General features: G+C 43.6%; 1 protein-coding gene and 1 pseudogene across 6 annotated transcripts in view; both read right to left on the bottom strand.

Annotated features, from left to right (window-relative positions):
• Positions 1-26,553, bottom strand: part of SVOPL (SVOP like) — a 105,739-nt gene that overhangs the window by 13,083 nt on the left and 66,103 nt on the right. For all 6 annotated transcript variants that reach the window (XM_032275864.1, XM_032275865.1, XM_032275866.1 and 3 more), the window contains 5 exons: positions 25,638-25,711; positions 23,450-23,655; positions 22,665-22,776; positions 21,260-21,341; positions 16,273-16,362 (listed from right to left, as the gene is read on the bottom strand). In XM_032275864.1, the coding sequence (XP_032131755.1) occupies positions 16,273-16,362; positions 21,260-21,341; positions 22,665-22,776; positions 23,450-23,655; positions 25,638-25,711 (564 nt within the window). The remainder of the gene's footprint in view (positions 1-16,272; positions 16,363-21,259; positions 21,342-22,664; positions 22,777-23,449; positions 23,656-25,637; positions 25,712-26,553) is intronic.
• LOC116550476 lies at positions 20,357-20,477 on the bottom strand (annotated as a pseudogene).

Genomic DNA, 26,553 nt, shown 5'->3' with positions numbered 1-26,553 from the left:
TTTTTTTTTTTTTTTTTTTTTTTTTTTTTTTTTTTTTTTTTTTTTTTGAGACGGAGTTTCGCTCCTGTTACCCAGGCTGGAGTGCAATGGCACGATCTCGGCTCACCGCAACCTCCGCCTCCTGGGTTCAGGCAATTCTCCTGCCTCAGCCTCCTGAGCAGCTGGGACTAGAGGCATGCGCCACCATGCCCGGCTAATTTTTTGTATTTTTTTTTAGTAGAGACGGGGTTTCACCATGTTGACCAGGATGGTCTCGATCTCTTGACCTCGTGATCCACCCGCCTCGGCCTCCCAAAGTGCTGGGATTACAGGCTTGAGCCACCGCGCCCGGCCACATGCTGGATTTAAGATGCTTTTGAGACATCCAGGTGAAAACGCTGGGGAGGTAATCAGGTAGATGAATCCGAAGTATGGAAGCAAGGCCTTGTCTAGAGCTGGAAGTGTGGGACTCATGAGTAAATCACTGGTAACTACAGTCATAAAGGACGATATCCTCTCAATGGAGAGTAAAATAAACGGTAAGGGTCTCGTATTGAGCAATAAGAAATCCACAACAAAAGATAGAGGAAGATGAGTCACAAAGAGATGGGGAAGCAGCAGCCACAGAGGTCAGACGAAACGGGTGCAAGTGATGGAAGCCACCAGAAGAGAACACAGGATGCCAGAGAGAGGGCATGGCCAGCAGTCCTTAACTCGGGTGAAAGGTCAGCTGAGATGAGGAATTAAAACAACCTTTGAACCTAGAGACGCGGAGTTCCCTCGAGACCTTACCAAGAATAATTTTGGTGAGTAGAGATGGCTGCATCCAGCTCGGAGGAGGAGAAGGCATGAGTGAAGAGGGAAGGGAACCCTTTAAAGCAGTTTAGCTGGAAAGAGGAGAAAAGTGATTGTGAACAAGGTTGATTTTGCAGCTTGGAAGCTGTGGAATCTGAAGCACATTAAATGCTGATTAGAAGCATTCAGCATCAAGGGATAGATAGAAATCACAGAAGACCTACAATTATAAACCTGAAAAACTCAAGAGACTCAAATGAGAAAGAATTAGGAATGCATTCAGTAAGCTGGCTGTTTAAAAATCAATAAAAAAAAAAAATCAATAGCCTTCTAAATACAGATAGCTATTTGGAATGTTAAAATAGAAGTTATAATGAAAGAAAATAATCCATACCCAATGACAGCAAAATGCCATGAGATGCCTAGGAATAAACATAACAAGACATGCAGGATCCATTTGAAGAAAACAATAAAATCCCAGCAAGGGCCACGGGAGGAAAATTGAACAAAGGGCGAGAGAAACTTTAAGAAAAAAAGAGTCAGTTTTTCCTCAGTTAGCCCATACATCTCACACATTAACAATTAAAATGTTAATAGGATTTGGGGCAGAATACTACTAAGTGATTCTGAAAAAGAGCAATGGAGTGAGTTAACAGCCAGTTTTAAAAATGTGTTATAAATCTCACTAGGGTAATAAAGAGAACATGTCAGTGACAAAAGCAGACAGATCAATGGACTAAAATAGTGAGCTCGAAATAGGCCAATTGTGGGAACATAAGCAAACAGACAATTCTAACCTATGAGTAAAAAATGGATTTTTAATACATCGTGTTGGGACAACCGGCTTGCCATGGGGGAAACTGCACAGCTGTTTCCGGCATTGGACCTCACGCCTCAATAGACGCCTGGAAGAGGGCGCAGCAGGGATTTCTGGGTCAGAATCTGGGATGCGTTCATTGTGTGAAATCTGAGTAAGATGTGAGCACTTCAATGTGTATGATACTTCAATCAAACGGGTACACTCCCTCTTGCCCTCTCAAAAAAGTAAACGCTATAGAAGGCCTAGAAGAAAAGAGGTGTATATTTTTATAATCCTAATTGCAGACTCCAGAAATACAGAGGGAAACACTGATACATCTGACTGCCTATGAACCCTGCACAGAAAAAGAAGAACATGAACAAGAATGAAAGACAAATGAGGCCAGGCACAGTGGCTCACCCCTGTAATCCTAGCACTTCGGGAGGTCAAGGCGGGTGGATCACGAGGTCAAGAGGTGGTTTCACATGGTAAAACCCCATCTCTACTAAAAATACAAAAAAAAAATTAGCAGGGTGTGGTGGTAGGTGCCTGTAGTCCCAGCTAATCGGGAGGCTGAGACAGGAGAACTGCTTGAACCCAGGAGGCAGAAGTTGCAGTGAGTCAAGATTGTACCACTGCACTCCAGCCTGGAGACAAAGACTCCATCTCAAAAAAAAAAAAAAAAAAAAAAAAAAGACAAATGAAAAATCTCTGCAACATAATCGCCAAATGCGGAATATTGGTAATATATCAGAAAAAGTGCTAAAAATCCTTTATAAACACATACCCACACACATATATACACACACATTTATGAGAGACTCTTATCGATCCATGTTTTAAAGACTGAATTGAAAAATGGGCAAGTACCTGATGGGCAAGCTAAAAAAAGATAAATTACCCAATTACAATATGAATAAGAACATTCAGTACCATTCCTAATAAAAGAAACACTAATTACAACCATAAAGAGGTATCATTTATTGCCAGTGAGATTGGCAAAGATGAAAGACTAACATCTGTGGCAGATATGTGAAGCAGCAAGGCTCTCAGGCAGTGGTACAAATTCCCCCAAGAGGACTTGAGCACAATGTGCCAAAATGGAAGCAAGCAGACGCCTTCACCCACCAACCCAGCTTCCAGGAATTCACCCCAAGGAGATAACTGCACAATTGGATGAAAATGTAAGCACAGCTGGGCATGGTGGCTCATGACTGTAATCCTGGCACTTTGGGAGCCAAAGTGGGAGGACTGCTTGAGCCCAGGAGTTCAAGCCCAGCCTCCAACCCGGGCAACATGGCAAGACGCCATCTCCAAAAAAAATAAAAATAAAAAAAAATAATTTGCTGGGTGTGGTAATGAGCACTCAGGAGGCTGAGATATGAGGAAGATCACGTGAGCCCAGGAAGTCTAGGTGGCAATAAACTGCGAGGGCACTACTGCCTGCCAGCCTGGGTAACAGAGTGAGAGCATGTCTCAAAACAAAACAAAAATAAATAAATAAAAGTAAGCACAAGGATGCTCATGACTGTTTTTTTGTTTTTTGAGACGGAGTCTTGCTGTGTTGCCAAGGCTGGAATGCAGTGGCACCATCTCAGCTCACTGCAACGTCCACCTCCCAGGTTCAAGCAATTCTCCTGCTTCAGCCTTTGGAGTAGCTGGGATTACAGGCACGTGCTACCACACTTGGGTAATTTTTGCTTGTTCAGTAGAGACGGGGTTTTGCCATTTTGGCCAGGCGGGTCTCAAACTCCTGACCTCAAGTGATCCACCCACCTCGGCCTCCTAAAACACTGGGATTACAGATGTGAGCCACCGTGTTGTTTATATTAAAAATATTCTGAAATAGTCGAGATGTTCAATAATACAGAACTAAGTAACTGAAAAGTAACATTTGGGATATACATACAATGGAATATTTTCAGCTTAATGTTTGTGTTTTATATTTATGACATGAAAAATGTCTGCAACATAAGAACAAAAGATCCTTTTCTTACCTTTCCTTCCTACGTTTCCTTTGCTCTCTCCCCTCCCTCTCCTCTGACCATACATTAAAAAAGAGAGAGAGAGAGAACAAAAGAGCAGGCTACAAAAAGTACTACATATGAACTATGATATTTGAGTGAAATTTATACTTTTTTTCATTTGAACCTACATCATTAACAATGTATATGCATATTTATACACACACATACATAGAAAAATATATTTTGAAAACCTCAGTAAATATTTTTGTTATCATTAAATGGTGAAATATTAGTAAAGTTTTAATTCTACTTTGCAGGTTTTTGTGTTTTCTGGATGGAAGAAAAAAATCACATGTGGTCAAAATTGCCCTTGGAAATCTCTTAAATCACTCAAAATACAACACATTTATAAATCAGAGACTAAGATCCTCTCCTTGACCAGACCCCAGCCCAGCTCCTACGAGCCCTCTTCCCCACTAGGCCTCAAGCTTGCCCTGACACTTGAACAAACACTAAGGTAGTTTCTAAGAGCTCAAGGACACACTCCCATGAGGCTCCACCCACCCTCGAAGGACCTGCCTGAGAAAACTCAAAGCTGTCCGAAGAATCTGTTTGTTCTAGCTGACACCTGAAGATAGGGCCCCCATCTCCCAGCCTTGGAGGAGTCCAACTTTCAAGAGTGCCACTTAGCAAATCCAGGTGGGATTTATACAGACTGACACCCCCTTGCAGGTATCTGTAACTGTTTACCTCACTGACCCTGCTCAAGCCTCTGCCGCTCTCCTTAGACTACCTGCCACTCTCCCTGTGAAACACCCAGTCACCTCTGTACAAATGGAGGCTGAGCTCAGCTCACCATGGACTCTTCTCTTTTGCAATAGTTATTACTGATCAAAACCTGGGCCAGGAACGGTGGCTCGCGCCTGTATTTTGGAGACCAAGGTAGGTAGATCACTTGAGGTTTAGGAGTTCAAGACCAGCCTCCCCAACATGGCAAAACCTCGTCTCTACTAAAAATACAAAAATTAGCCAGGCGTGGTGGTATATGCCTATAGTCCCAGCTACTCCAGGGGCTGAGGCATGAGAATTGTTTGAACCCAGAAGGCAGGGGTTGCAGTGAGCCAAGATTGTGCCATCACACTCCAGCCTAGGCGAAAGAGCAAGATTGTCTCAAAAAACCCCTGATCCTCCAAAAGAAACACAAAAAACCCAAACCAATCCTCACCCCTTTAACTAGTGCCCAGCTCTGTTTATCTTTGACAATGTACAGTATCTCAGTAAGTCCACTGCTTATTGGAAATAACTTATGAAAAGATTAAATGGATGTATTTTGATTCCCATTAACTTGTGAAGTACTTTGCCATCTTATGTGCTGATTTTTTCCTATGCTTCAAGAGAACATCAGGCATTTAAATAGGACAAAAAGATCATTGTTCAGCTGTGACCATTAAATTACAGTTTGTGAACCTCGAAAGGTAAGAGTTTCTCTTTCATCCTTATCCAAGACAGACTTCTCTTCTGTGCAGAAACAAATTTTTTTTTTTTTTTGACACAGCCTCACTCTGTCGCCCAGGCTGGAGTACAGTGGTGCCATCTTGGCTCACTGCAACCTCCAACTCCCCGGTTCTAAGGGATTCTTCTAGCTCAGCCTCCTGAGTAACTAGGATTACAGGCGCATGTCACCACACCCAGCTAATTTTGTATTTTTAGTAGGGACTGGGTTTTGCCGTCTTAGCCAGGCTGGTCTCGAACTCCTGACCTCGAGTGATCCGCCAGTCTCCACCACCCAAAGTACTGGGATTACAGGTGTGAGCCACCACACCTGGCCAGAAATTTAAATTTTTTTTTTTTTTTTTGAGACAGAGTTTCGCTCTTGTTACCCAGGCTGGAGTGCAATGGCGCGATCTCGGCTCACCGCAACCTCCGCCTCCTGGGTTCAGGCAATTCTCCTGCCTCAGCCTCCTGAGCAGCTGGGACTAGAGGCATGCGCCACCATGCCCGGCTAATTTTTTGTATTTTTAGTAGAGACGGGGTTTCACCATGTTGACCAGGATGGTCTTGATCTCTTGACCTCGTGATCCACCCGCCTCGGCCTCCCAAAGTGCTGGGATTACAGGCTTGAGCCACCGCGCCCGGCCGCATAAATTTAAATTTTTTATGCAGTCAGGTTTCCCATCTTTTCCCGTACCTTTATAGTATGCCAGGAAAGGGTTTTCCAAAATTCTGAAATCTTTCCTCTCACGGCAGTAGTACATGGCAATGTGAAATGAGAATTGTGTTGTAAGCTTGCTCTACCCTTTCCCTCCTCCAGTTTATTCCCTGCAAACAATCAGAGTGAGATTTTTATTTTTTTACTTTTTTGAGAGAGAGTCTTACTCTGTCACCCAGGCTACAGTGGCAAAATCCTGGCTCACTGCAACCTCCACCTCCAGGGTTCAAGCAATTCTCCTGCCTCAGCCTCCCAAGTAGCTTGGAACTACAGATGCGTGCCACCACGCCTGGCTAGTTTTTGTATTTTTAGTAGAGATGGGGTTTCACCATGTTGGCCAGGCTGGTCTCAAATTCTTGACCTCAGGTGATCCACCCACCTTGGCCTCCCAAAGGGCCGGGATTACAGGCATGTGTTACTGTGCTCAGCAGGAAACATTCATTTTAAAAGAGACCTTTGTATTAAACATATAGTCATTAAAATGTGTAAACATATTACCGATTAAAATGTAAGCGCTTTAGTTTAATTGGTTTAACAGCTTGTCTTAGGGCAAAAAAATAAGAAGAAGGGGGAGCAAGAAGAAGGAAAAAGAAAAAGTGGAAGAACAAGAGGAAGAATTAAGTGAAAGGAAGAACTAATCTCCCAATCCTTCCTGCTGACAGCAGTGCCTCCCAGAGGGAGTCCCACCATCAGCTGCATCAGATTTGCTGGGAATACTTACAAATATAACTGAGGCCGAGCTCAGTGGCTCACACCTGTAACCCCAGCACTTTGAAAGGCCAAGGAAGGAGGATCTTGAGCTCAGGAGTTTGAGACCAGCCTGGGCAAAGAGTGAGACCTCCTCTCTACTAAAAATCAAAAAACTTAGCCAGGCATCGTGGCATATGTCTGTAGTCCCAGCTATTTGTGGGGCTGACGTGGGAGGATTGCTTAAGCCCAGGAAGTGGAGGCTGTAGTGAGCCCTGATCATGCCACTATACCCCAGCCTGGGTGACCTTATCTTTTTTTAATTTTTTTTGAGACAGAGTCTCACTCTGTCACCAGGCTGGAGTGCAGTGGTACAATCTCAGCTCACTGCAACCTCCATCTCCTGGGTTCAAGCAATTCTCCTGCCTCGGCCTCCTGAGTAGCTAGGACTACAGGCACCTACCACCACGCTCGGCTATTTTTTGTATTTTTAGTAGAAATGGGGTTTCACCATGAAGGCCAGGATGGTCTCGATCTCTTGACCTCATGATCTACCCACCTCGGCCTCCCAAAGTGCTGGGATTACAGGCATGAGCCACTGTACCCAGCTGAGACCTTATCTTTAAGGGAAAAAAAAAAAAGTAGGTAACTGATCCCCCATCGACAAAATGGGGGATCCAAGAATCTTTTTGTTATTGAAGATCCAAGATGGCTGATTAGACACAACTCCAGCGCACAACACCCAGTGAGACAGCTGTAGAAACCCAGAGATCTCCTAGCTCCAACTGAGGTACCAGGTGCATTTCAATGGGTCTGGCCCAATAGTGAGCAAAGCCCCCTCAGGGCAGACCAAGGCGGGGAGGGGTGCTGCTTCACCGAGAAAGTGCAACTGACCAGCGAGTCGGAGGCTCCCCGTCTTGCACTCCAATCCAGATGTAGCGCTTCCCCCAAAGCCTCAGCAATACACAGAACAGGGGATCTTTGCCAGTCAAGCGCTGGGAATTACAAGCCTGGAGTTGAGTAAGAGCCTGCAGACTGAGCTATCACCCCCTCCACTCAACCAAAGAGAGGGAGCTGTGAGCGGGAGCAGCTGGGCGGGGACCCTACCCCATGACCGGAGAGAGAAGAAGTTGAAAGGGGGAGACGGCCAGCCTGGGCGGGTCCCTACCCTCCCCGACAAACCCCAGAGGGCTGAAGCCCTGACTCTAGTGGGTTGCACAGCCAGTGCCACAGTCTGAGATGAACCCTGAATGATCCAGCCCAGGGGAAGAAGGGCACAAGCCACCACTAGAGGGGTGCGACTGGGCTACATGTTTTAACAAAAAACACAGGAAGCCTACGTAGCAACGGGACGGTGTTCTTGACAACCCAGCAGCGCCTACAGGTCAGCAGAAGAGACCGGCCTAATCTCCCAGTATAAACAAAAAAGACACAGGAAGCTTCCCTAGTAACCTGAAGGAGTCCCTAGAAACCCAGTAGTGCCCCCACAGGCAGACAGGCGACCTCATCAAGCAGCTCCCAGACACCACAGCCAGGTAAATCCACAAAGACGGGGAAAAACCAGCGCAAAAAAGATGAAACCATCAAAGACCAGAAAACCTCTTCTCCTTCAAGGGATCACAACTCCTCAACAACACAGCATGACAACTCCTCAACAACACAGCATCCCAGCTTGACCGAGGAGTGTGACGAATTGACAGAAGCAGGCTTCAGAAGGTGGATAATAACAAACTTTTCTGAGCTAAAGGAACACGTTTTAACTCAATGCAATGAAACCAAAAACCTTGGAAAAAGGTTAGACGAAATGCTAACTAGAATAATCAGCTTAGAGAAGAACATAAATGACTTGACGGAGTTGAAAAACATAGCACGAGAACTACGTGAAGCAAACACAAGTTTTAATAGCCAAATCGATCAAGCAGAAGAAAGGATATCAGAGATTGAAAATCAACTCAATGAAATAAAAAGAGAAGGCAAGACAAGACAAAAAAGAGTGAAAAGAAATGAACAAAGCCTCCAAGAAATACGGGATTACGTGAAAAGACCTAATCTACGCTTGATCAGTGTACCTGAATATGATGGGGAGAATGAATCCAGGCTGGAAAACACACTCCAGGATTTATCCAGGAAAACTTCCCAAGCCTAGCAAGGCAGGCCAAATTTCAAATTCAAGAAATACAGAGACCTCCACAAAGATATTGCTCAAGAAGGGCAACCCCAAGGCACATAATCGTCAGATTCACCAGGGTCAAAATGAAGGAAAAAATGCTAAGGGCAGCCAGAAAGAAAGGTCAGGTAACCCACAGAGGGAAGCCAATCAGACTCACAGCAGATCTCTCGGAAGAAACCCTAAAAGCCAGAAGAGAGTGGGGGTCAATATTCTACATCTTTAAAGAAAAGAACTTTCAACCCGGAATCTCATATCCAGCCAAACTAAGCTTTGTAAGTGAAGGAGAAATAAAATCCTTTATGGATAAGCAATTATTGAGAGATTTTGTCACCACCAGATCTGCCCTACAAGAGCTCCTGAAAGAAACACTAAGCACGGAAAGGAACAAGTACCAGTCACTGCAAAAGCACATCAAATGGCACAGACCAAAAATGTCATGAAGAAAATGAGTCAACTAATGGGAAAGAAAACCAGCCAGAAACAAAATGGCAGGAATCAAATTCACACAGAACAATATTCACATTGAATGTAATTGGCCTAAATGCCCCAATCAAAAGACACAGACTGGCAAACTGGATAAAAAGTCAAGAGCCATCGGTATGCTGTATTCAGGAGACCCATCTCACATGCAAAGACTCACATAGACTCAAAATAAAGGGATGGAAGAAGATTTACCAAGCAAATGGAGAACAAAAAAAAAGCAGAGGTTGCAATCCTAGTCACTGATAAAATGGACCTCAAACCAACAAAGATCAAAAGAGACAAAGAAGGACACTACATAATGGTAAAAGGATCAATCCAACAGAAAGCGCTAACTATCCTAAATATATATGCCCCCAACACAGGAGCACCCAGATACATAAAGCAAGTTCTTAATGACCTAAAATGAGATTTAGACTCCCACGCGATAATAGTGGAAGGCTTCAACACTCCACTGTCAATATTAGACAGATTGAGACAGAAAATAAACAAGGATATCCAGGACTTTAATGCAGAGCTGGACCAAGTAGGCCTAATAGACTTATACAGAATGCTCCACCCCAAATCCACAGAATATACATTTTTCTCAGCACCACATTGTACTTACTCTAAAACTGACCACATCATTGGAAGCAAATCACTCCTCAGCAAATGCAAAAGAACAGAAATCATAACAAACAGCCTATCAGACCACAGTGCAATCAGACTAGAACTCAGGATCAAGAAACACACTCAAATCTGCACAACCACTTGGAAACTGAACAACTGGCTTCTGAGTGTTGGCTGGATAAACAATGAAATGAAGGCAGAAATAAAGATGTTCTTCAAAACCAACCAGAATGAAGACATGACTTACCAGAATATCCGGGACACCTTTAAAGCAGTGTCGAGAGGGAAATTCATAGCAATAAGTGCCCACCAGAGAAGAGAGGAAAGATCTAAATCGACACCCTATCATCAAAATTGAAAGAGCTAGAGAAGCAAGATAAAAAACACTCAAAAGCTAGCAGAAGACAAGAAATAACTAAGATCAGAGCCAAACTGAAGGAGATAGAGACACAAAAAACCCTTCAAAAAAATCACTAAATCCAGGAGCTGGTTTTTTGAAAAGATCAACAAAACCACTAGCCAGATTAATAAAAAAGAAAAGGGAGAATCATCAAAAAGATGCAATAAAAAAGGATACAGGGGATATCACCACTGATCCCACAGAAATACAAACTACCAGCAGAGATTACTACAAACAGCTCTACTCACATAAACCAGTAAACCAGGAAGAAATGGATAAATTCCTAGACACTTGTACTCTACTAAGACTAAACCAGGAGGAAGTTGAAACCCTTAATAGACCAATAACAAGGGCTGAAGTAGAGGCAGCAATCAATAGCCTACCAACTAAAAAAAGTCCAGGTCCAGACGGGCTCACAGCCGAACTCTACAAGACATACAAAGAGGAGCTGGTTCCATTCCTTCTGAAACTGTATCAAACAATACAAAAGGAGGGAATCCTCCCTAACTCATTTTATGTGACCAACATCATCCTGATACCAAAACCAGGCAGAGACTCAACTAAAAAAGAAAACTTTGGCCGGGCGGGGTGGCTCACGCCTGTAATCCCAGCACTTTGGGAGGCCGAGGCGGGTGGATCACGAGGTCAAGAGATCGAGACCATCCTGGTCAACATGGTGAAACCCCGTCTCTACTAAAAATACAAAAAATTAGCTGGGCATGGTGGCACGTGCCTGTAGTCCCAGCTACTGAGGAGGCTGAGGCAGGAGAATTGCCTGAACCCGGGAGGCGGAGGTTGCGGTGAGCCAAGATCGCGCCATTGCACTCCAGCCTGGGTAACAAGAGCGAAACTCTGTCCAAAAAAAAAAAGAAAACTTCAGGCCAATATCCATGATGAACATTGACACAAAAATCTTCAATAAAATACTGGCAAACAGATTGCAACAGCACATCAAGAAGCTTATCCATCACGACCAAGTAGGCTTCATCCCGGGGTTGCAAGCCTGGTTCAACATACACAAATCCATAAATGTAATCCATCACATAAAGACAAAAGCCACATGATTATCTCAATAGATGCAGAGAAGGCCTTCGATAAAATTCAATAGCCCTTCATGCTAAAAACTCTCAATAAACTAGGCATTGACAGAACGTATCTTAAAATGATAAAAGCTATATATGACAAACCTATAGCCAATATCATAATGAATGGGCAAAAGCTGGAAGAATTCCCTTTGAAATCAGGCACTAGACAAGGATGCCCTCTCTTCCCACTCCTATTCAACATAGTATTGGAAGTTCCAGCCAGAGTGATCAGGCAAGAAAAAGGAATAAAGGGTATTCAGTTAGGAAAGGAGGAAGTCAGACTGTCTCTATTTGCAGATGACATGATTGTATATCTAGAAGACCCCATCGTCTCAGCCCAAAAGCTTCTCTAATTGATAAGTAACTTCAGCAAACTCTCAGGATACAAAATCAGTGTGCAGAAATCACAAGCATTCCTATACACCAATAATAGACAAACAGAGAGCCAAATCAAGAGTGAACTCCATTCACAATTGCTACAAAGAGAATAAAATACCTAGGAATACAACTAGCAAAGGATGTAAAGGACCTCTTAAAGGAGAACTACAAACCACTGCTCAATGAAATAAGAGAGGACACAAGCAGATGGAGAAATATTCCATGCTCATGGTTAGGAAGAATCAATATTGAGAAAATGTCCATACTGCCCAAAGTAATCTATAGATTCAGTGCTATCCCTATCAAGCTACCAATAACCTTCTTCAAAGAACTGGAAAAAAACCACTTTAAACTTCATATGGAATCATGAAAGACCGTGCATAGCTAAGACAATCCTAAGCAAAAAGAACAAAGCCAGAGAGATCACACTGCCAGACTTCAAACTGTACTACAAGGATACAGTAATCAAAACAGCATGGTACTGGTACCAAAACAGAGACAGACAATGGAACAGAACAGAGACCCCAGAAGAAACACCACACCTCTACAACCATATGAGCTTTGATAAACCCAGCAAAAACAAGCAATAGGGAAAGAACTCCATGTTTAATAAATGGTGTTGGAAAAACTGGCTAGCAATGTGCAGAAAGCAGAAACTGGACCCCTACCTGTCATCTTACACTAAAATTAACTCCAGACGGATTAAAGATTTAAACATAAAACCTAACACCATAAAAACACTAGAAGAAAACGTAGGCAAAACCATCCAGGACATACACATAGGCAAGAACTTCATGACTAAAACACCAAAAACAATGGCAATAAAAGCCAAGATAGACAAAGGGGATCTAATTAAACTCCAGAACTTCTGTACAGCAAAAGAAATCATCATTAGAGTAAATCGGCAACCAACAGAATGGGATAAAAATTTTGCAATCTACCCATCTGACAAAGGGCTAATATCCAGAATCTACAAAGAACTAAAACAGATATACAAGAAAAAATCAAACAACCCCATTCAAAACTGGGCAAAGAATATGAACAGACACTTTACAAAAGAAGACATATATGAGGTCAACAAACATATGAAAAAATGCTCATCATCACTGGTCATTAGAGAAATGCAAATCAAAACCACACTGAGGTATGATCTCACACCAGTTAGAATGGTGATCATTAAAAAATCTGGAGACAACAGATGCTGGAGAGGATGTGGAGAAATAGGAACACTCTTACGCAGCTGATGGGAGTGTAAATTAGTTCAACTATCGTGGAAGACAGTGTGGGGGTTTCTCAAAGATCTGGAAATAGAAATTCCATTTGACCCAGGAATCCCATTACTGGGTATATACCCAAAAACTATAAATTGTTCTATTATAAAGACACATGCACACGTATGTTCATTGAAGCCCTGCGTACAATAGCAAAGACCTGGAACCAACCCAAATGCCCATCAGTGATAGACTGGACAAAGAAAATGTGGTACATACACACCATGGAATACAACGCAGCCACGAAAAACGATGAGTTCGTGTCCTTTGTAGGGACTTGGATGAATCTGAAAACCATCATTCTAAGCAAACTGACACAAGAACAGAAAGCCAAACACCGCATGTTCTCACTCATAGGTGGGTGTTGAACAATGAGAACACGTGGACTTAGGGAGACGAGCATCACACACTGGGGACAGTTGTTGGCGGGGGGTTGGGGAGAGACAGCAGGGGGTGGGGAGGAATAACATGGGGAAATGCCAGATATAGTATGCACCTAAAGTAAAATAAATAATTTTTTTTAAAAAAGGCATCTTTGTTATCAAGTTACCCAAATAATTCTGAGAAACATTAAAGTTTGAGAACCATCTTTAAGGGAAGTCTGACTAATCAGCTCATGACAGTCACACCAAACCCTACTGTCTACTTGAAGCAGCTCACCCAATCCTAAACTGAGGCAAATATCCTAGGAGCTGGCACAAAGCTTCCCAGATTCGAAAGCTCCCCAATCCAAACCTGCTAAAGAAAGCAGAGCATCTCGATTCCACAGTGATTGGTATAACAACACTCTTCAAAGTTAAATTACTGAGAAGCATCCATTGGAATAGCATTTCACCTTGATCATTATTGATCATCATGGTCATATTAGCTAACATTTACCAAGTGCTTACTCTATGTCAAACACTGGGTTGATTGATTTACATGTATTCAACTCATTTCACCCTTAGAGCAAAACTCTGTAGTGGGTGCTATTATTTATCTCCACTTTAGAAATGAGGGTAGCAGGCTGGGTGTGGTGGCTCTCACCTGTAATCCCAGCACTTTGGGAGGCTGAGGTGGGCAGATCACGTGAGGTCAGGAGTTCGAGACCAGCCTGGCCAAGATGGCGAAGCCCCATCTCTACTAAAATCACAAAAAATTTGCAGGGCATGGTGGCGGGCACCTGTAATCCCAGCTACTCAGAAGGCTGAGACAGGAGAATTGCTTGAACCCAGAAAGCAAAGGTTGCAGTGAGCCAAGATCACACCACTGCACTCTATCCTGGGTGACACAGCAAGACTCTGTCTCAAAAAAAGAAGGCAAGAAAAGAAAAGAAGAGAAAAGAAAAAGAAAAAGAGGGTAGCAGAGAAAGATAACTAAGAATCAATTACAAAGAGTTGAGAATCCAGCCCGGCTACAGGATGCTGAGCAGAGCAGGGCCTTGTCGCCCCAGGAGACCTGGTTCCAGCTGGGTTGTTCCTAATCCACAAACCCACCAACAGCAGTGTAGCCTCTGGAATAAATACCCACAAATGCCCAGGGAAAACGTTCCAGGTGGCCGAGAACTCAATTCCTAATGAAAGCTTGGAAAATGAACTATGTCTCAGTCCAGTCATCCAGAAATAGGGTTAATATTTCACTCCTGGCAGGGTGCAGCAGCTCACGCCTATAAATCCCAGCACTTTGGAAGGACAAGGCAGGAGGATGGCTTAAACCCAGGCTTAAACCCAGTCTCACATAGTGAGACTCCACCTGGGGGCACTGAGGCCGCAGGGAGCCATGACTGTGCCACTACACCCCAGCCTGGGCAACCGAGCGAGACCCTGTCTCTGGAAAAAAAACAATGACAACTTTTTTTCATCACTAGGTTCTTCTGTGAAAATGATGAAATAAGTACTAAGAAATTTTGAAAAGCAAAAGCAACAGACACAAGCCATCCCCGTTTTTCTTTAAGACAGGTGGGGATTAGCTTGGTTTCTCAGATGTTAAAAAAAAAAAAAAAAAAAAAAGACAAGTGGGGAAAACATTCCCAAGATAGTTAAAAAAAAAAAAAAATTGTGGTAGCAAAATCCCTGTGTGAAATTGTAGGAAATACACGTTCAAGTCTGCTTAGCACAACCCAACTCACGTTCTCTGCAATTTCACCTCCCCCAGCTGCATTTACACATAACCCTGGCTGTGAAACACAGCTGAGTTAGCTCAAGCATGGACAACTGCCCAGACCTGGGCCAATGGGGGTCTCGATCTCGAGATTCAGAGAGAACCAATCAGTGTCTTCCGGATGCCGGAGCAAAGTTTATGTGTTTGGGATTCCTGGAGTGCCACGTGCACGGACACCCACAGCACCCTGGTTCTCAGGGAGTGGGGAAGCTTGCATGCTCAGGTGGAAATGAGTGACCATGGGCACCAGACAGAGGAAGAGGGGCCCCTGTGAGCCCCCACTACTGGATCAGGCCCTCCCCGGGCTCAGCCTCATTCCTGCCTTATTTTGCTATAGCCAGGTCACGTGGATTTCTGTTTCTCTTTCTTTGTTTCTTTTTTTTTTTTGAGATGGAGTCACGCTCTGACACCTGCCTGGAGTGCAATGGAGTGATCTCGGCTCATGGCAGCCTCTTCCTCCTGGGTTCAAGTGATTCTCCTGCCTCAGCCTCCCGAGTAGCTGGGATTATAGGCACATGCCACCACACCTGGCTAATATTTGTATTTTTAGTAGAGACGGGGTTTCACCATGTTGGCCAGGCTGATCTCGAACTCCTGACCTCAGGTGATCTGCCCACCTCGGCCTCCCAAAGTGCTGAGATTACAGGCATGAGCCACCATGCCCAGCCTGGATTTGGTTTTTTTGCAGCAAAAAAAAAAAAAAAAAAAAAAAAAAAAAAAGACTGACTAATGCAAAATGGCAAGCTCCATAGCTCTCTGAAGAACCATGACCCTGAGGGTCACCATAGCTGCCTCTATTTTTTCTCCCAAAACAAGGCTCCATCCACAGCTCCAAGTCACCCCTGGATTTTCTCCCAGCCTAAGCCTGGCTCACCTGTGCCCAGCGCCACCTCCTCGCACCTCAGTTGAACCTGCCCGCACGCTCGGGCTCTGTTTTTCAGTTGCCACCTGGACAATGGACCAGACAATAATTCTAACTCAGGGTTTGAGCCACTGTCATTCAGCTGCCCAGGTTTCTCGTGTTGTCCATTGTTTTCCATCTTCCCCCAGTAATACCCAGTTTAAAACCGAGCAAACCCTGAATGCAATGCAATGCATACTACTGACGGAAGCCTGGAAGACTGGTAGCAGTCACGTGGCTTCTCTCTCTACCGAAATCCACCAGACAGCGGGGAAACAGCACCTCCGGAAAACTCACGAAGTCAATAGAAATTCTTGGTTACACCTTTCATCTGAAGGGCCCTGGGGTTCCTCTTTCCCCACCTCTCTCAGACTCACTCTCCCTACAGAGTCCTTGGCCGTACCTGGGATATAAATGGCGCCACCATTGCACCAATGCGACACAGGGAGCCGCTGGTTCCCATCCCCAAAGCTCGCATCGTGGTGGGGTAGACCTGCAGGGAGAGGCATAGAAGGCGCCAGTCAGTTTACATCTGTCTGTCTGTCCTTCCCCGAGCCCTCCTCTTCCCCTCCCTCCCCACATCAGGCTTTGGAATACACAGAATGCCAAACACAGTTACAGAACATAAAACAGAAGGTGTTCACTTTCTCAGGCATACAACTTTAAATTTTTGGGATAATATCAGCAAAAAATAAACACTTCAAAATTATCCTTTAAATGAGCAAATTCCAAGGCTGGGGAGGTGGCTCACACCTGTAATCCCAGCACTTTGGGAGGCCAAGGCCGCAGATCATCTGAGGTCAGTAGTTTGAGACCAGCCTGACCAACATGAAAGAAACCCATCTCTACTAAACATACAAAATTAGCCAGGCACAGGCGTGCATGCCTGTAATCCCAGCCACTCGGGAGGCTGAAGCAGGAGAATCGCTTGAACCTGGGAGGTGGAGGTTGCAGTGAGCTGAGATCATTGCACTCCAGTCTGGGCAGCACGAGTGAAACTTAGTCTCAAAAAATAAAGTAAAATAAAAATAAAAATGAGCAAATTCCAAAAATGTGTTTCACTGAATATTCCAAATATAATTTTAGAAAGACTTCAGAACTATAAATATATAAAAGTGATTCGCCTGAATGGAAAGAAAGCACTCCCCAGAGATCTAATTAAGTCTTCAAATACAGCTAAGAGAGTTGACTAGAAGGCTAGGTACTTGCCACACCATTCCCTGTGTTCTTATTTTTATTTCTTTTCTTTTTCTTTTTTTTAATTAGAGATGGGGTCCTGCTATGTTGGCTAGGCTGGTCTTGAGTGTCTGGCCTCAAACAAACCTCCTACCTCAACCACCCAAAGTGCTGGGATTAGAGGCATGAGCCACCACATCCGGCCCCTGTGTTTTTGTTAAATTCCCTAGCCTCTTTGCTGTTGCAGAATCTTATAGCAGATTCTACTGTCTTTCTTTTTAACATTTGTATTTATTTATTTAGAGATGGAGTCTCACTCTGTCGCCCAGGCTGGAGAACAATGGTGCGATCTTGGCCCACTGCAACATCCACCGTCTGGGTTCAAGCGATTCACCTGCCTCAGCCTCCCAAGAAGCTGGGATGATAGGTGCGCACCACCACACCCAGCTAATTTTTGTATTTTTAGTGGCGGGAGGAGTGTCTCACCATGTTGGCCAGTTTGGTCTTGAACTCCTGACCTCAGGTAATCCACCCTCCTTGGCCTCCCAAAGGGCTGGGATTACAGGTGTAAGCCACCGCACCCAGCCCTTTTTAACATTTTAATAAATTCTTATTTTTATTTTATAGAGACGAGGTCTCGCTTTGTTGCCCAGGCTGATATCAAACTTCCAAGCTCAAGCAATCTTCCTGCCTCAGCCTCCCAAAGTGCTCGGGTTACAGGCATGAGCTACCACACCCAGCCCTATTCCACTTTCTTGCTGCAACTTTTCTATTTTTATAGTAAAACCTAACAATTCTTCATTCTTAATTGGTTCTTCATTGATTCAGAATTCTTAAAGGAACTAGAAGAAGTTTAATAAGTCAGCAAGTATTACTGAATACATAGAATTATATGAAGAATACTTTCTAGGAAAGAACTGTTTCTCAAAATGTTGGAACATTTTCTTTAGTGCTATAAAATACTGATAAAACAGTTTTATCAACTCTCTAAGGCAAAGCATGTAGCATCCTTTAGTTGGCCACATCTTTGCCACCATCTGTCAAATGCAAAAAGCAAGATGCTTTCCCGCCTCACAGGACACAGCTATATTTACAGGAGAAGGCCTGGGGATGGAATATCTTTATGGGAAGCTTTATTATTTTCTGAAAAATGAGGTTGCTATGCCTGAAAATAATGAATTCACGTGATGGTTTCTTTGCTATAATACTGATAAAGTCCTTTGTTCACATTCTGAGTCATCTGGAAGACAGAATAACAGGAAACTATCATTTTTAGTTACACATCTGATTTTTTTTTTTTTAAATCAGTATAGGTCGGGCACAGTGGGTCATGCCTGTAATCCCAGCACTAAGGGAGGCCAAGGCAGGTCGATCACGAGGTCAGGAGATCGAGACCATCCTGGCCAACATGGTCAAATGCCGTCACTGCTAAACATACTAACATTAGCTGGGCGTGGTGCTACATGTCTGTAGTCCTAGTTACTTGGGAGGCTGAGGCAGGAGAATCAATTTAACAGGGATGTGGAGGTTGCAGTGAGCCAAGGTCATGCCACTGCATTCCAGCCAGGGTGACAGAGCAAGACTCCATTTCAAAAACACACAAAAGAAATAAATATAAAAAATAAAATACTTAGAGATGACCCTCAAAGCGAGCAAATTCCCAAAATAAATGTTTGAGGGTACCTTCCAAATGCAATTCTAGAAATATACCATGTTACACATAGGCTTTTTGGTTCATAAAATTACAAAATATCTTTAAACTTTAGATTTGTTTTATTATGCAATTTTTTTAACTACACCAAATTATTTAAAGTCAATTTTTTTTTTTTTTGAGACAGTCTGTCTGTCACCAGGCTGGTTGCAGTGGTGCAATTTCAACTCACTGCAACCTTTGCCTCCCAGATTCAAGTGATTCTCTTGCCTCAGCTTCTGAAGTAGCTGGGATTACAGGCACCCACCACCACATCTGGCTAGCTTTTTGTATTTTTAGCAGAGATGGGTTTTCATCATGTTGGCCAGGCTGGTCTCAAACTCCTGACCTCAAGTGATCTGCCTGTCTCTGCTTTCCAAAGTGCTGGGATTACAGGCATGAGCCACCACACCCAGCCAATTAATTTTTATTCAAGGAATTTCATGTTGTAATTCCTTCCACGGTTCATCAAGGTCACCTTAGTTCCCCTACAGAGCAGAAATAAAATTTATCATCAAATGAATTATCTTCAAGTCAGCTCTTCTTAATAGAACTGATGTTTAATCCAGTTGTCCTCATGGCCCATAATTCTTTTCTTTTGGCTTCTTTCGTCTCCTTTTAATATGGATATAGTGATGAAGACTTCAAAATTCACCAAGAATCTTTGGGATCTAACTTCTTCAACCAATTTACTTTAGGGTCATTTTTGGAGTAGGTGGAGCGGCCTCATTCTCCATGTGATGCCCTCTGTAAACATGAGTGAGTTCAAATCACATTCATTCCTAAGCTATCACAGTCGAGAACAGTACAGACCTGTGGAATATGTCAACACCTTTAACCCCAGACATCATGTGCTCAAGATAAAAGCTATTTAAAACAAAGTCATCCTGATACATCAAGTCAACATCAAACTGGAATACAAAATTGATATAAATGAGATTTTCCTCATACCTTATGCTTTTAAACTCTCTATTCTACAGTCCTAAAATCAATTTTTTTTTTGCTCACTCTGTCACCAGACTGGAGTGCAGCGGTATGATCTACACTCCTGGGTTCAAGTAATTCTCCTGCCTCAGTCTCCCAAGTAGCTGGGATTCCAGGTGCCCACCATCACACACAGCTAATTTTTTGTATTTTAGTAGAGACGGGGTTTCACCATGTTGGCCAGGACAGTCTTGAACTCCTGACTTTGTGATCCGCCTGCCTCGGCCTCCCAAAGTGCTCGGATTACAGGCATGAGCCATGATGCCAGGGCTTTTGTTTTTGTTTTTGTTTTTTTTTTTTAATTTAGACAGGGTCTTTGCTGCCCAGGCTGGAGTGCAGTAGCACCATCAGAACTCACTGCAGCCTCCAACTCCTGGGCTCAAGCAATCCTCCTGCCTCAGCCTCCCCTTCCTAAGTAACTACAACTATAGGTGCATGCACCTACCTCTGGCCAATTTTTAAATTTTGTGGAGATAGGGTCTTGCTTTCTTGGCCAGGCTGGTCTTGAACTCCTGGCTTCCAGTGATTCTCCCATCTCAGCCTCCCAAAGGTTAGGGATTGCAGGCATGAGCCACTGCGCCTAGCCTGGAACCACCCTTGAGGGTTATCAATACTCCAATCACGTTTAAGTGTCTCAGGTATCCTTTGTGGCAAAACGTATACTGAACAATGAGTTCTGGATTGCAAAAGAGGACTTATTTTTTGCACCTGTCTATAAGTCGACTTTAGATTTTGTTAATGGAACTAAATAAAGTATTATGTATAATTCAAATATCACACAGTTTTCTATTTTTATCTCTGTGTGGGAGAAAAAGTACTTTTCTCTGCAGGTTTAATGGTTTCTGACATCCTGCATCTTCCATCACAATAGACTTCCCCATTTCCTGCCATGAACATGAAGGCAGCTTTATCAGTATCTAAAGCACTATTTCCTGTAGCTCAATGAATGACAAAACTAGTGAAAATACTGTTAAGTTCCCTATTCAAATACTCTTTCATTTCTAAGAATATTAGTTCTTTAAAGTGGGAGGTTTATGAGGAAATACTCCAGCCACCTCAGCAGTACCTCGCGTGAAGATGTACTAATTCAATAAATTAACTAAGAATAAATCAAGATTATATTCAAGTTTAAGCTACATGCAGCAAATAACAGATGGAGGGAAAGGGATCTTCCAAAAGAGTAACAGTGAAAAAATGTATTCTAATTTCAAAAAGAGAGAAAAGAAATTTGACATTTGACAGCTACCTATTCTAAGCCTAGTGTTCTGAGCCTAGTTAGTGCGAGGGCAATGAGGTGTTTTTTACATGCATGCTATTTAAAGAAAGGAAGAAGATGCTATCTTCCAGAGGCTGGCCTTCAATAGACTGAATGGGTAAGGGGAAATTCACATCAAATAAACTTCTGGTATCTTTTTAGCAGACTATCTTTAGAAAATCATCAAAAGTCAACAGAAACCAGGGATGCATTAACTTTGGATGGACACCCGAAGGGGCTCACCTTACACACCCTGCTGGAAGCTAGCCCTGCATGGAAACTCACCTCAGCTGTGTAAATGTAGATGGTGTTGAAGTTTGCAGCCACCAGGGCCCTCAGCACAAAGAGGAAGCCAATCAGGCCGGCACTAGAAAACAGGAAGCAGAGAGAAATTATAAAAGGCAGCACGGAGAACCACCTCCCGCGGCCCAGCTCCAACGGCACTGTGGATGCTAAGACACACCCACAGATAACTCGGAACCCGAGTAGGGTACTGCTTCTTAGCTGGCCTGATTGTGCAGTCCTTAAGCAAACCTCCTTCCAATCTTACTCCCCACCACCCTCTCCATTTCCCCACAGCTGCCAATCACCCTGGCCCCTCACATTGGCACACCTGCTGGGCACGGTGGCTCATACCTGTAATCCCTGCACTTTGGGAAGCCAAGGCAGACAGACTGCTCAAGGCCAGGAGTTCAAGACCAGCCTAGGCGACATAGTAAAACTGTCTCTGTCTCTCATTTTTTTTTTTTTTTTTTTTTTGAGACAGAGTCTGGCTCTGTCATCCAGCCTGGGATGCAGTGGCATAATCATAGCTCACTGCAGCCTCGGCCTCCCAGGCTCAAGTGATCCTCCCACCTCAGCCTCCTGGGTAGCTGGGACTACAGGCAAGCACAACCACACTTGGTTAATTTTTGTATTTTTTGTAGAGTTGAGGTTTTGCCATGTTGTCCAAGCTGATCTCCAACTCCTGAGCTCAAGTGATCCAACTACCTCAGCCTCCCCAAGTGCTGGGATTATTCGTATGAGCCACCAAACTTTTTTTAATTGGTCCAGCATGGTGGTGTGTGACTGTAGTCCTTGCTACTCAAGAGGCTGAGGCGGAAAGATGGCTTGAGCCCAGGAGTTGGAGGCTGCAGTGAGTTGAGACCACACCACTGCACTCCAACCTTGGTGACAAAGAGAGAGACCCTGTCTTAAAGCGGGGGAAAAATGCACATCCACTGCTACCATCCCCTGGAAAATACTACAGACAACTTGTAGAATAAATGATACATATCAGAGCTCAGGCCAGTCCAAGACTGCAAATTAATAGTGAAATGAGCAGAAGGCACAAGGAAGCACGTGGTCTGTATTACAAAACTTTCTTGGCATTGGTTCAAATAATGTGATAAACAACCAGAGTCCCAATTCTCCAGGAAGCATTACATAATGATCCTCAATATTTTGGTGGGTAAAGTGAGCACAACATCATTGGCACCCATAATCCTGACAGCTGGAGGAAAATGGGGTCCGTAAGAAGAGGGAAGGGGAGTAGCAGGGACCAGGCAAGACCATTCTAGCCAAACAGGCAGCCCATTCTCTACTTTCCTGGGTGAAAGGGACTTGTCCCTGAAACTACCAAGCACCATGGGTCAGGAGACTCTATTTAGAAACCACTGCACAAAACTTGAAGCAACCAAATAGTAAATACCTTGATGTGCAAATGTTGAGGAGAAGGAAGAATAAAGCCGTGCATCCCATGGTAATGGAAAGGCTCAGCCGTCTTCCCAGGAAATTGATGCCCAGGATATTTAAAGGATTCACTAGAAAGCAAACAGTAAAGACAATTTCTGGGACCTTGGAAGGCAAGTGGCATATTGCAACACTGGCACGGACTCATCCTTGACATTTCAGAAAGAAGCAACTTCATCCAAACCTCACGAGTATTCCAGCCAAAATCCAGTCACGTTATCGTCAGTTTCAAGACTCATTTCATATACTTTACCCACGTGGGTCCAGGAATGCTAAGTGCTGGTGCCCAGGATACTTATTATATCGTGCAGGTCTATTGCAGATTGCCAGCTTGCTAGGCCGGCATTTTAAATATTTTATATGTTTTCATCAAATTCAAGGTGCCATTGATTTTTTTTCATCAGCTCAATTTAACATTCAGCCATTGATTTTTAAGTACCATCATTTTACGTCTACTAAAATAGAAATAATGCTGTCAATTGCAATCCAGCAAGCCATTGTAAGCCACATTCCAATTTCAGAGATGTTAAAATGTGAGGAGGGGAAAACACCTTAGGATTGATAGAATACAGCACTTCAAAGCTCCAGACTTCTCTTGCCAACACCAATCCAGACTGGAGATTTTTCAGCACCATTTGGCGACTTGTTCAGTTCTGCTAGGCAGGACCCACGTTACAGGGTCATACTTCTCTCCGCTGAGACTCAAGTGAACGTAGGCCACCCTACATTCAGAGGGACACTTACGAGCAATTTCACCGACAGTGCTGATGATCATGGTCTGATAGTCGGAGGGTGCAAACAAGTGGCAGTGGCAGGGGCTCTGGCCCTCCTCTGAGTTCCCCTGAGTCACGACCACCTCAGAGTCTGACTTCGAACCACAGACCAGGTCCCGCTCCAGCAGCTCAGCGCTGGCCAAGATAACCCCGTAGTAGGCAAAGGAGATTCCAAGCCTGGAAGTGAGAAAAGAACGTCACTAGCAAACACTGACACCAGACCTGAAGGATGAGTGGTGAGGGAACGGCAAGTGAAAGGTGCAGAATGTAGAAATGCAAAGGGAGGAAGCCAGGCTGCCACATAGAACATTCGTGGAAGTGCCTCTTACACATCATGCAGATGTACACATGCCTGTTGGGTATAAACCTAGGAGCAGAATTGCTGGGCCATATATATACATACTTCCAGCTGTAATAGATACCTCCAGTTTTCCACAGTGACTGTACTAATTTGAACTCCAGTCAGTTATGTATGAAAGTTCCAGTTACTTTGCATCCTTCTCAACCCTTGGTATTATCAGTCTTTCACTTTAGCCATTCTCATGGACTGGTGGATTTGTAGCGGTATCTGGTTGGGTTTTAATTTGTATTTCCCTGGGGACTTTAAGGTTGAGCAGGTTTTGATGTGTTTCTCCAGTATACATTTTCGGTGAAGTGCCTGCTAAAGACTCTTGCCTATTTCTAAACTGGGCTGTTGGCCGGACATGGTGGTTCATGCCTGTCATTCCAGCACTTTGGGAAGCTAAGGCAGGAAGACTGCTCGAAGCCAGGAGTTTGAGACCAGTCTGGGCAACAAAGTAAGACCCATCTCTATGAATGCAAAATAATATAAAATACATTTTAAAAGTTTAATAATTTTTAAAACTTAAAAAAATTTTTAAAAATAAACTGGGTTTATTTTTTCTTGTTGAAAAAATTATAATTTATGTGTGTACATATATGTGTGTATATGTATATGATTTGCTGGAAATATACATTGCAAATTTTTCCTCCCAGTGGGTAAGCTTACCTTTCAGGCTCTTCAGGATATCTTTTTTTTTTTTTTTAAGCAGAGTCTCATTCTGTTGCCCAGGCTTGAGGGCTGGAGTACAGTGGCATAATCTCAGCTCACTGCAACTTCCACCTCCTGGGTTCAAGCAATTCTTCTGCCTCAGCCTCCCAAGTAGCTGGGATTACAGGCGCCCGCCACCATGCCAGGGTAATTTTTTTGTATTTTTAGTAGAGACAGGGTTTGCCATGTTGGCCAGGCTGGTCTCAAACTCCTGACCTCAGGTGACCTTCCCACCTCGGCCTCCCAAAATGATGGGATTACAGGCATGAGCCATCACACCCAGTCTTCTTGATGATATCTTATGACACAGTTCCTAAGTTCCTAATTTAAAGTATCAAAACTCATCTATCTTTTCTGTTATAGTCAGCATGTTTTAGTCCTATATAGAAGATCCTTGCAGGCCAGGCGCAGTGGCTCATGCCTCTAATCCCAGCACTTTGGGAGGCTGAGGTGGGCGGATCACCTGAGGTCAGAAGTTTGAGACCAGCCTGACCAACATGGAGAAACCCCGTCTCTACTAAAAAATACAAAATTAGCTGGGTGTGGTGGCTCATGCCTGTAGTCCCAGCTACTCAGGAGGCTGAGGCAGTGGAATCGCTTGAACCCAGGAGGCGGAGGTTGCAGTGAGCCGAGATCGTGCCATTGCACTCCAGCCTGGGCAATATGAGCAAAACTCAGTCTCAAAAAAAAAAAAAAAAAAAAAAGGAAAGAAAATTTGCTTACTCAAAATCATGCTGTAGAGAAATGAATCACAGAGGGTACCATAAGAGTCTATGCCATTGAACTTGATTGGTGACTTCAAAGGACCAGTTTCTGTCCTGTGGTGAGGAAAACCACCAGGCTGCAAAAGTTAGGAAGTGAGCTCATATGCTTATAGGAAAAATTTAAAAACTGGTTGAAGACAGAGATTTTTCCTCTATCTGCCTATGTATCTATTTACTGATTTATTTAATGGTGGTGGAGTTTGTAGAAAGACAAGACATTGCTGGATGTGATATTTGGAGTTGGTCATGTTTTTCTTCCCAGTGGCACTCAGATAGATTTACTTAAATAGACTTCCTCCCAACGCCTCTATTTAAAACTAGTTTTGAAATCATTACACTCTTACCATATGACCCAGATCTGTAATGTGGTCCGTAAATATTTAGCATCCAATAGGTCTGCAAACCTTCCTCTTTTTTCCTGGGGTAATGAAAAGAGGGAGACAGAATATGCTCAGCAGGTTAAGGATGAACAAAGGTGTTTCCACTGTTTTAGATCATAGAAGATGAGAATCATACTGGAGCATGGTGGTGTGGGATACCCAGTGAGCTCCTATGAGTACAGCTGACACAAACCCAGAGATCATTGTTTTTAACACATTTGTCACAGTCAATCTGTCTTTTGGCTTTTTCTTATCATTGACAAGTATCCAAACTCACTAAACTTGAGATGCTAACCTTTTGCTCTTCCTCTGCTTGCCAGCACTGGCGCAGAGGTGGGGAGGGTAGGAGGAAACATGAAAGTAACTGTGAAACTGATTGGAGATTCATCTAAAATTAGCATTCAAATGAAAACTCTTGTATTAAAAAAAGAGTATGAGCCAGGCACGGTGGCTCACATCTGTAATCCCAGCACTTTGGGAAGCTGAGGCAGGCGGATCACCTGAGGTTGGGAGTTTGAGACTAGCCTGACCAACATGGAGAAATTCCGTCTCTACTAAAAGTACAAAATTAGTCAGGTGTGGTGGTGCATGCCTGTAATCCCAGCTACTCAAGAGACTGATGCAGGAAAATCACTTGAACCTGGAAGACAGAGGTTGCAGTAAGCTGAGATCGCGCCATTGCACTCCAGCCTGGGCAACAAGAACGAAACTCCATCTCCAAAAAAAAGAGAATGAGTCTTGTTAGGAAAACAATGACAGAAAGTTGAAAGAGAAGAGAATGCCTAATTTCTGTCTCTAAGGGGTATAGTTAGTGAAAGTTCTTGTCCATAGTACTTATTCAATACCTTTGGATAAAAACAATTAAGGATGAGTTACATGA

Source organism: Sapajus apella, unplaced genomic scaffold, assembly GCF_009761245.1.
Source record: "Sapajus apella isolate SASKATOON/1434 unplaced genomic scaffold, GSC_monkey_1.0 scaffold7, whole genome shotgun sequence".
NCBI classification, from domain to species: Eukaryota; Metazoa; Chordata; class Mammalia; order Primates; family Cebidae; genus Sapajus; species Sapajus apella.
Note: the sequence above shows the minus strand (reverse complement) of the source record. Positions and strands in the feature narration are given on the sequence as shown.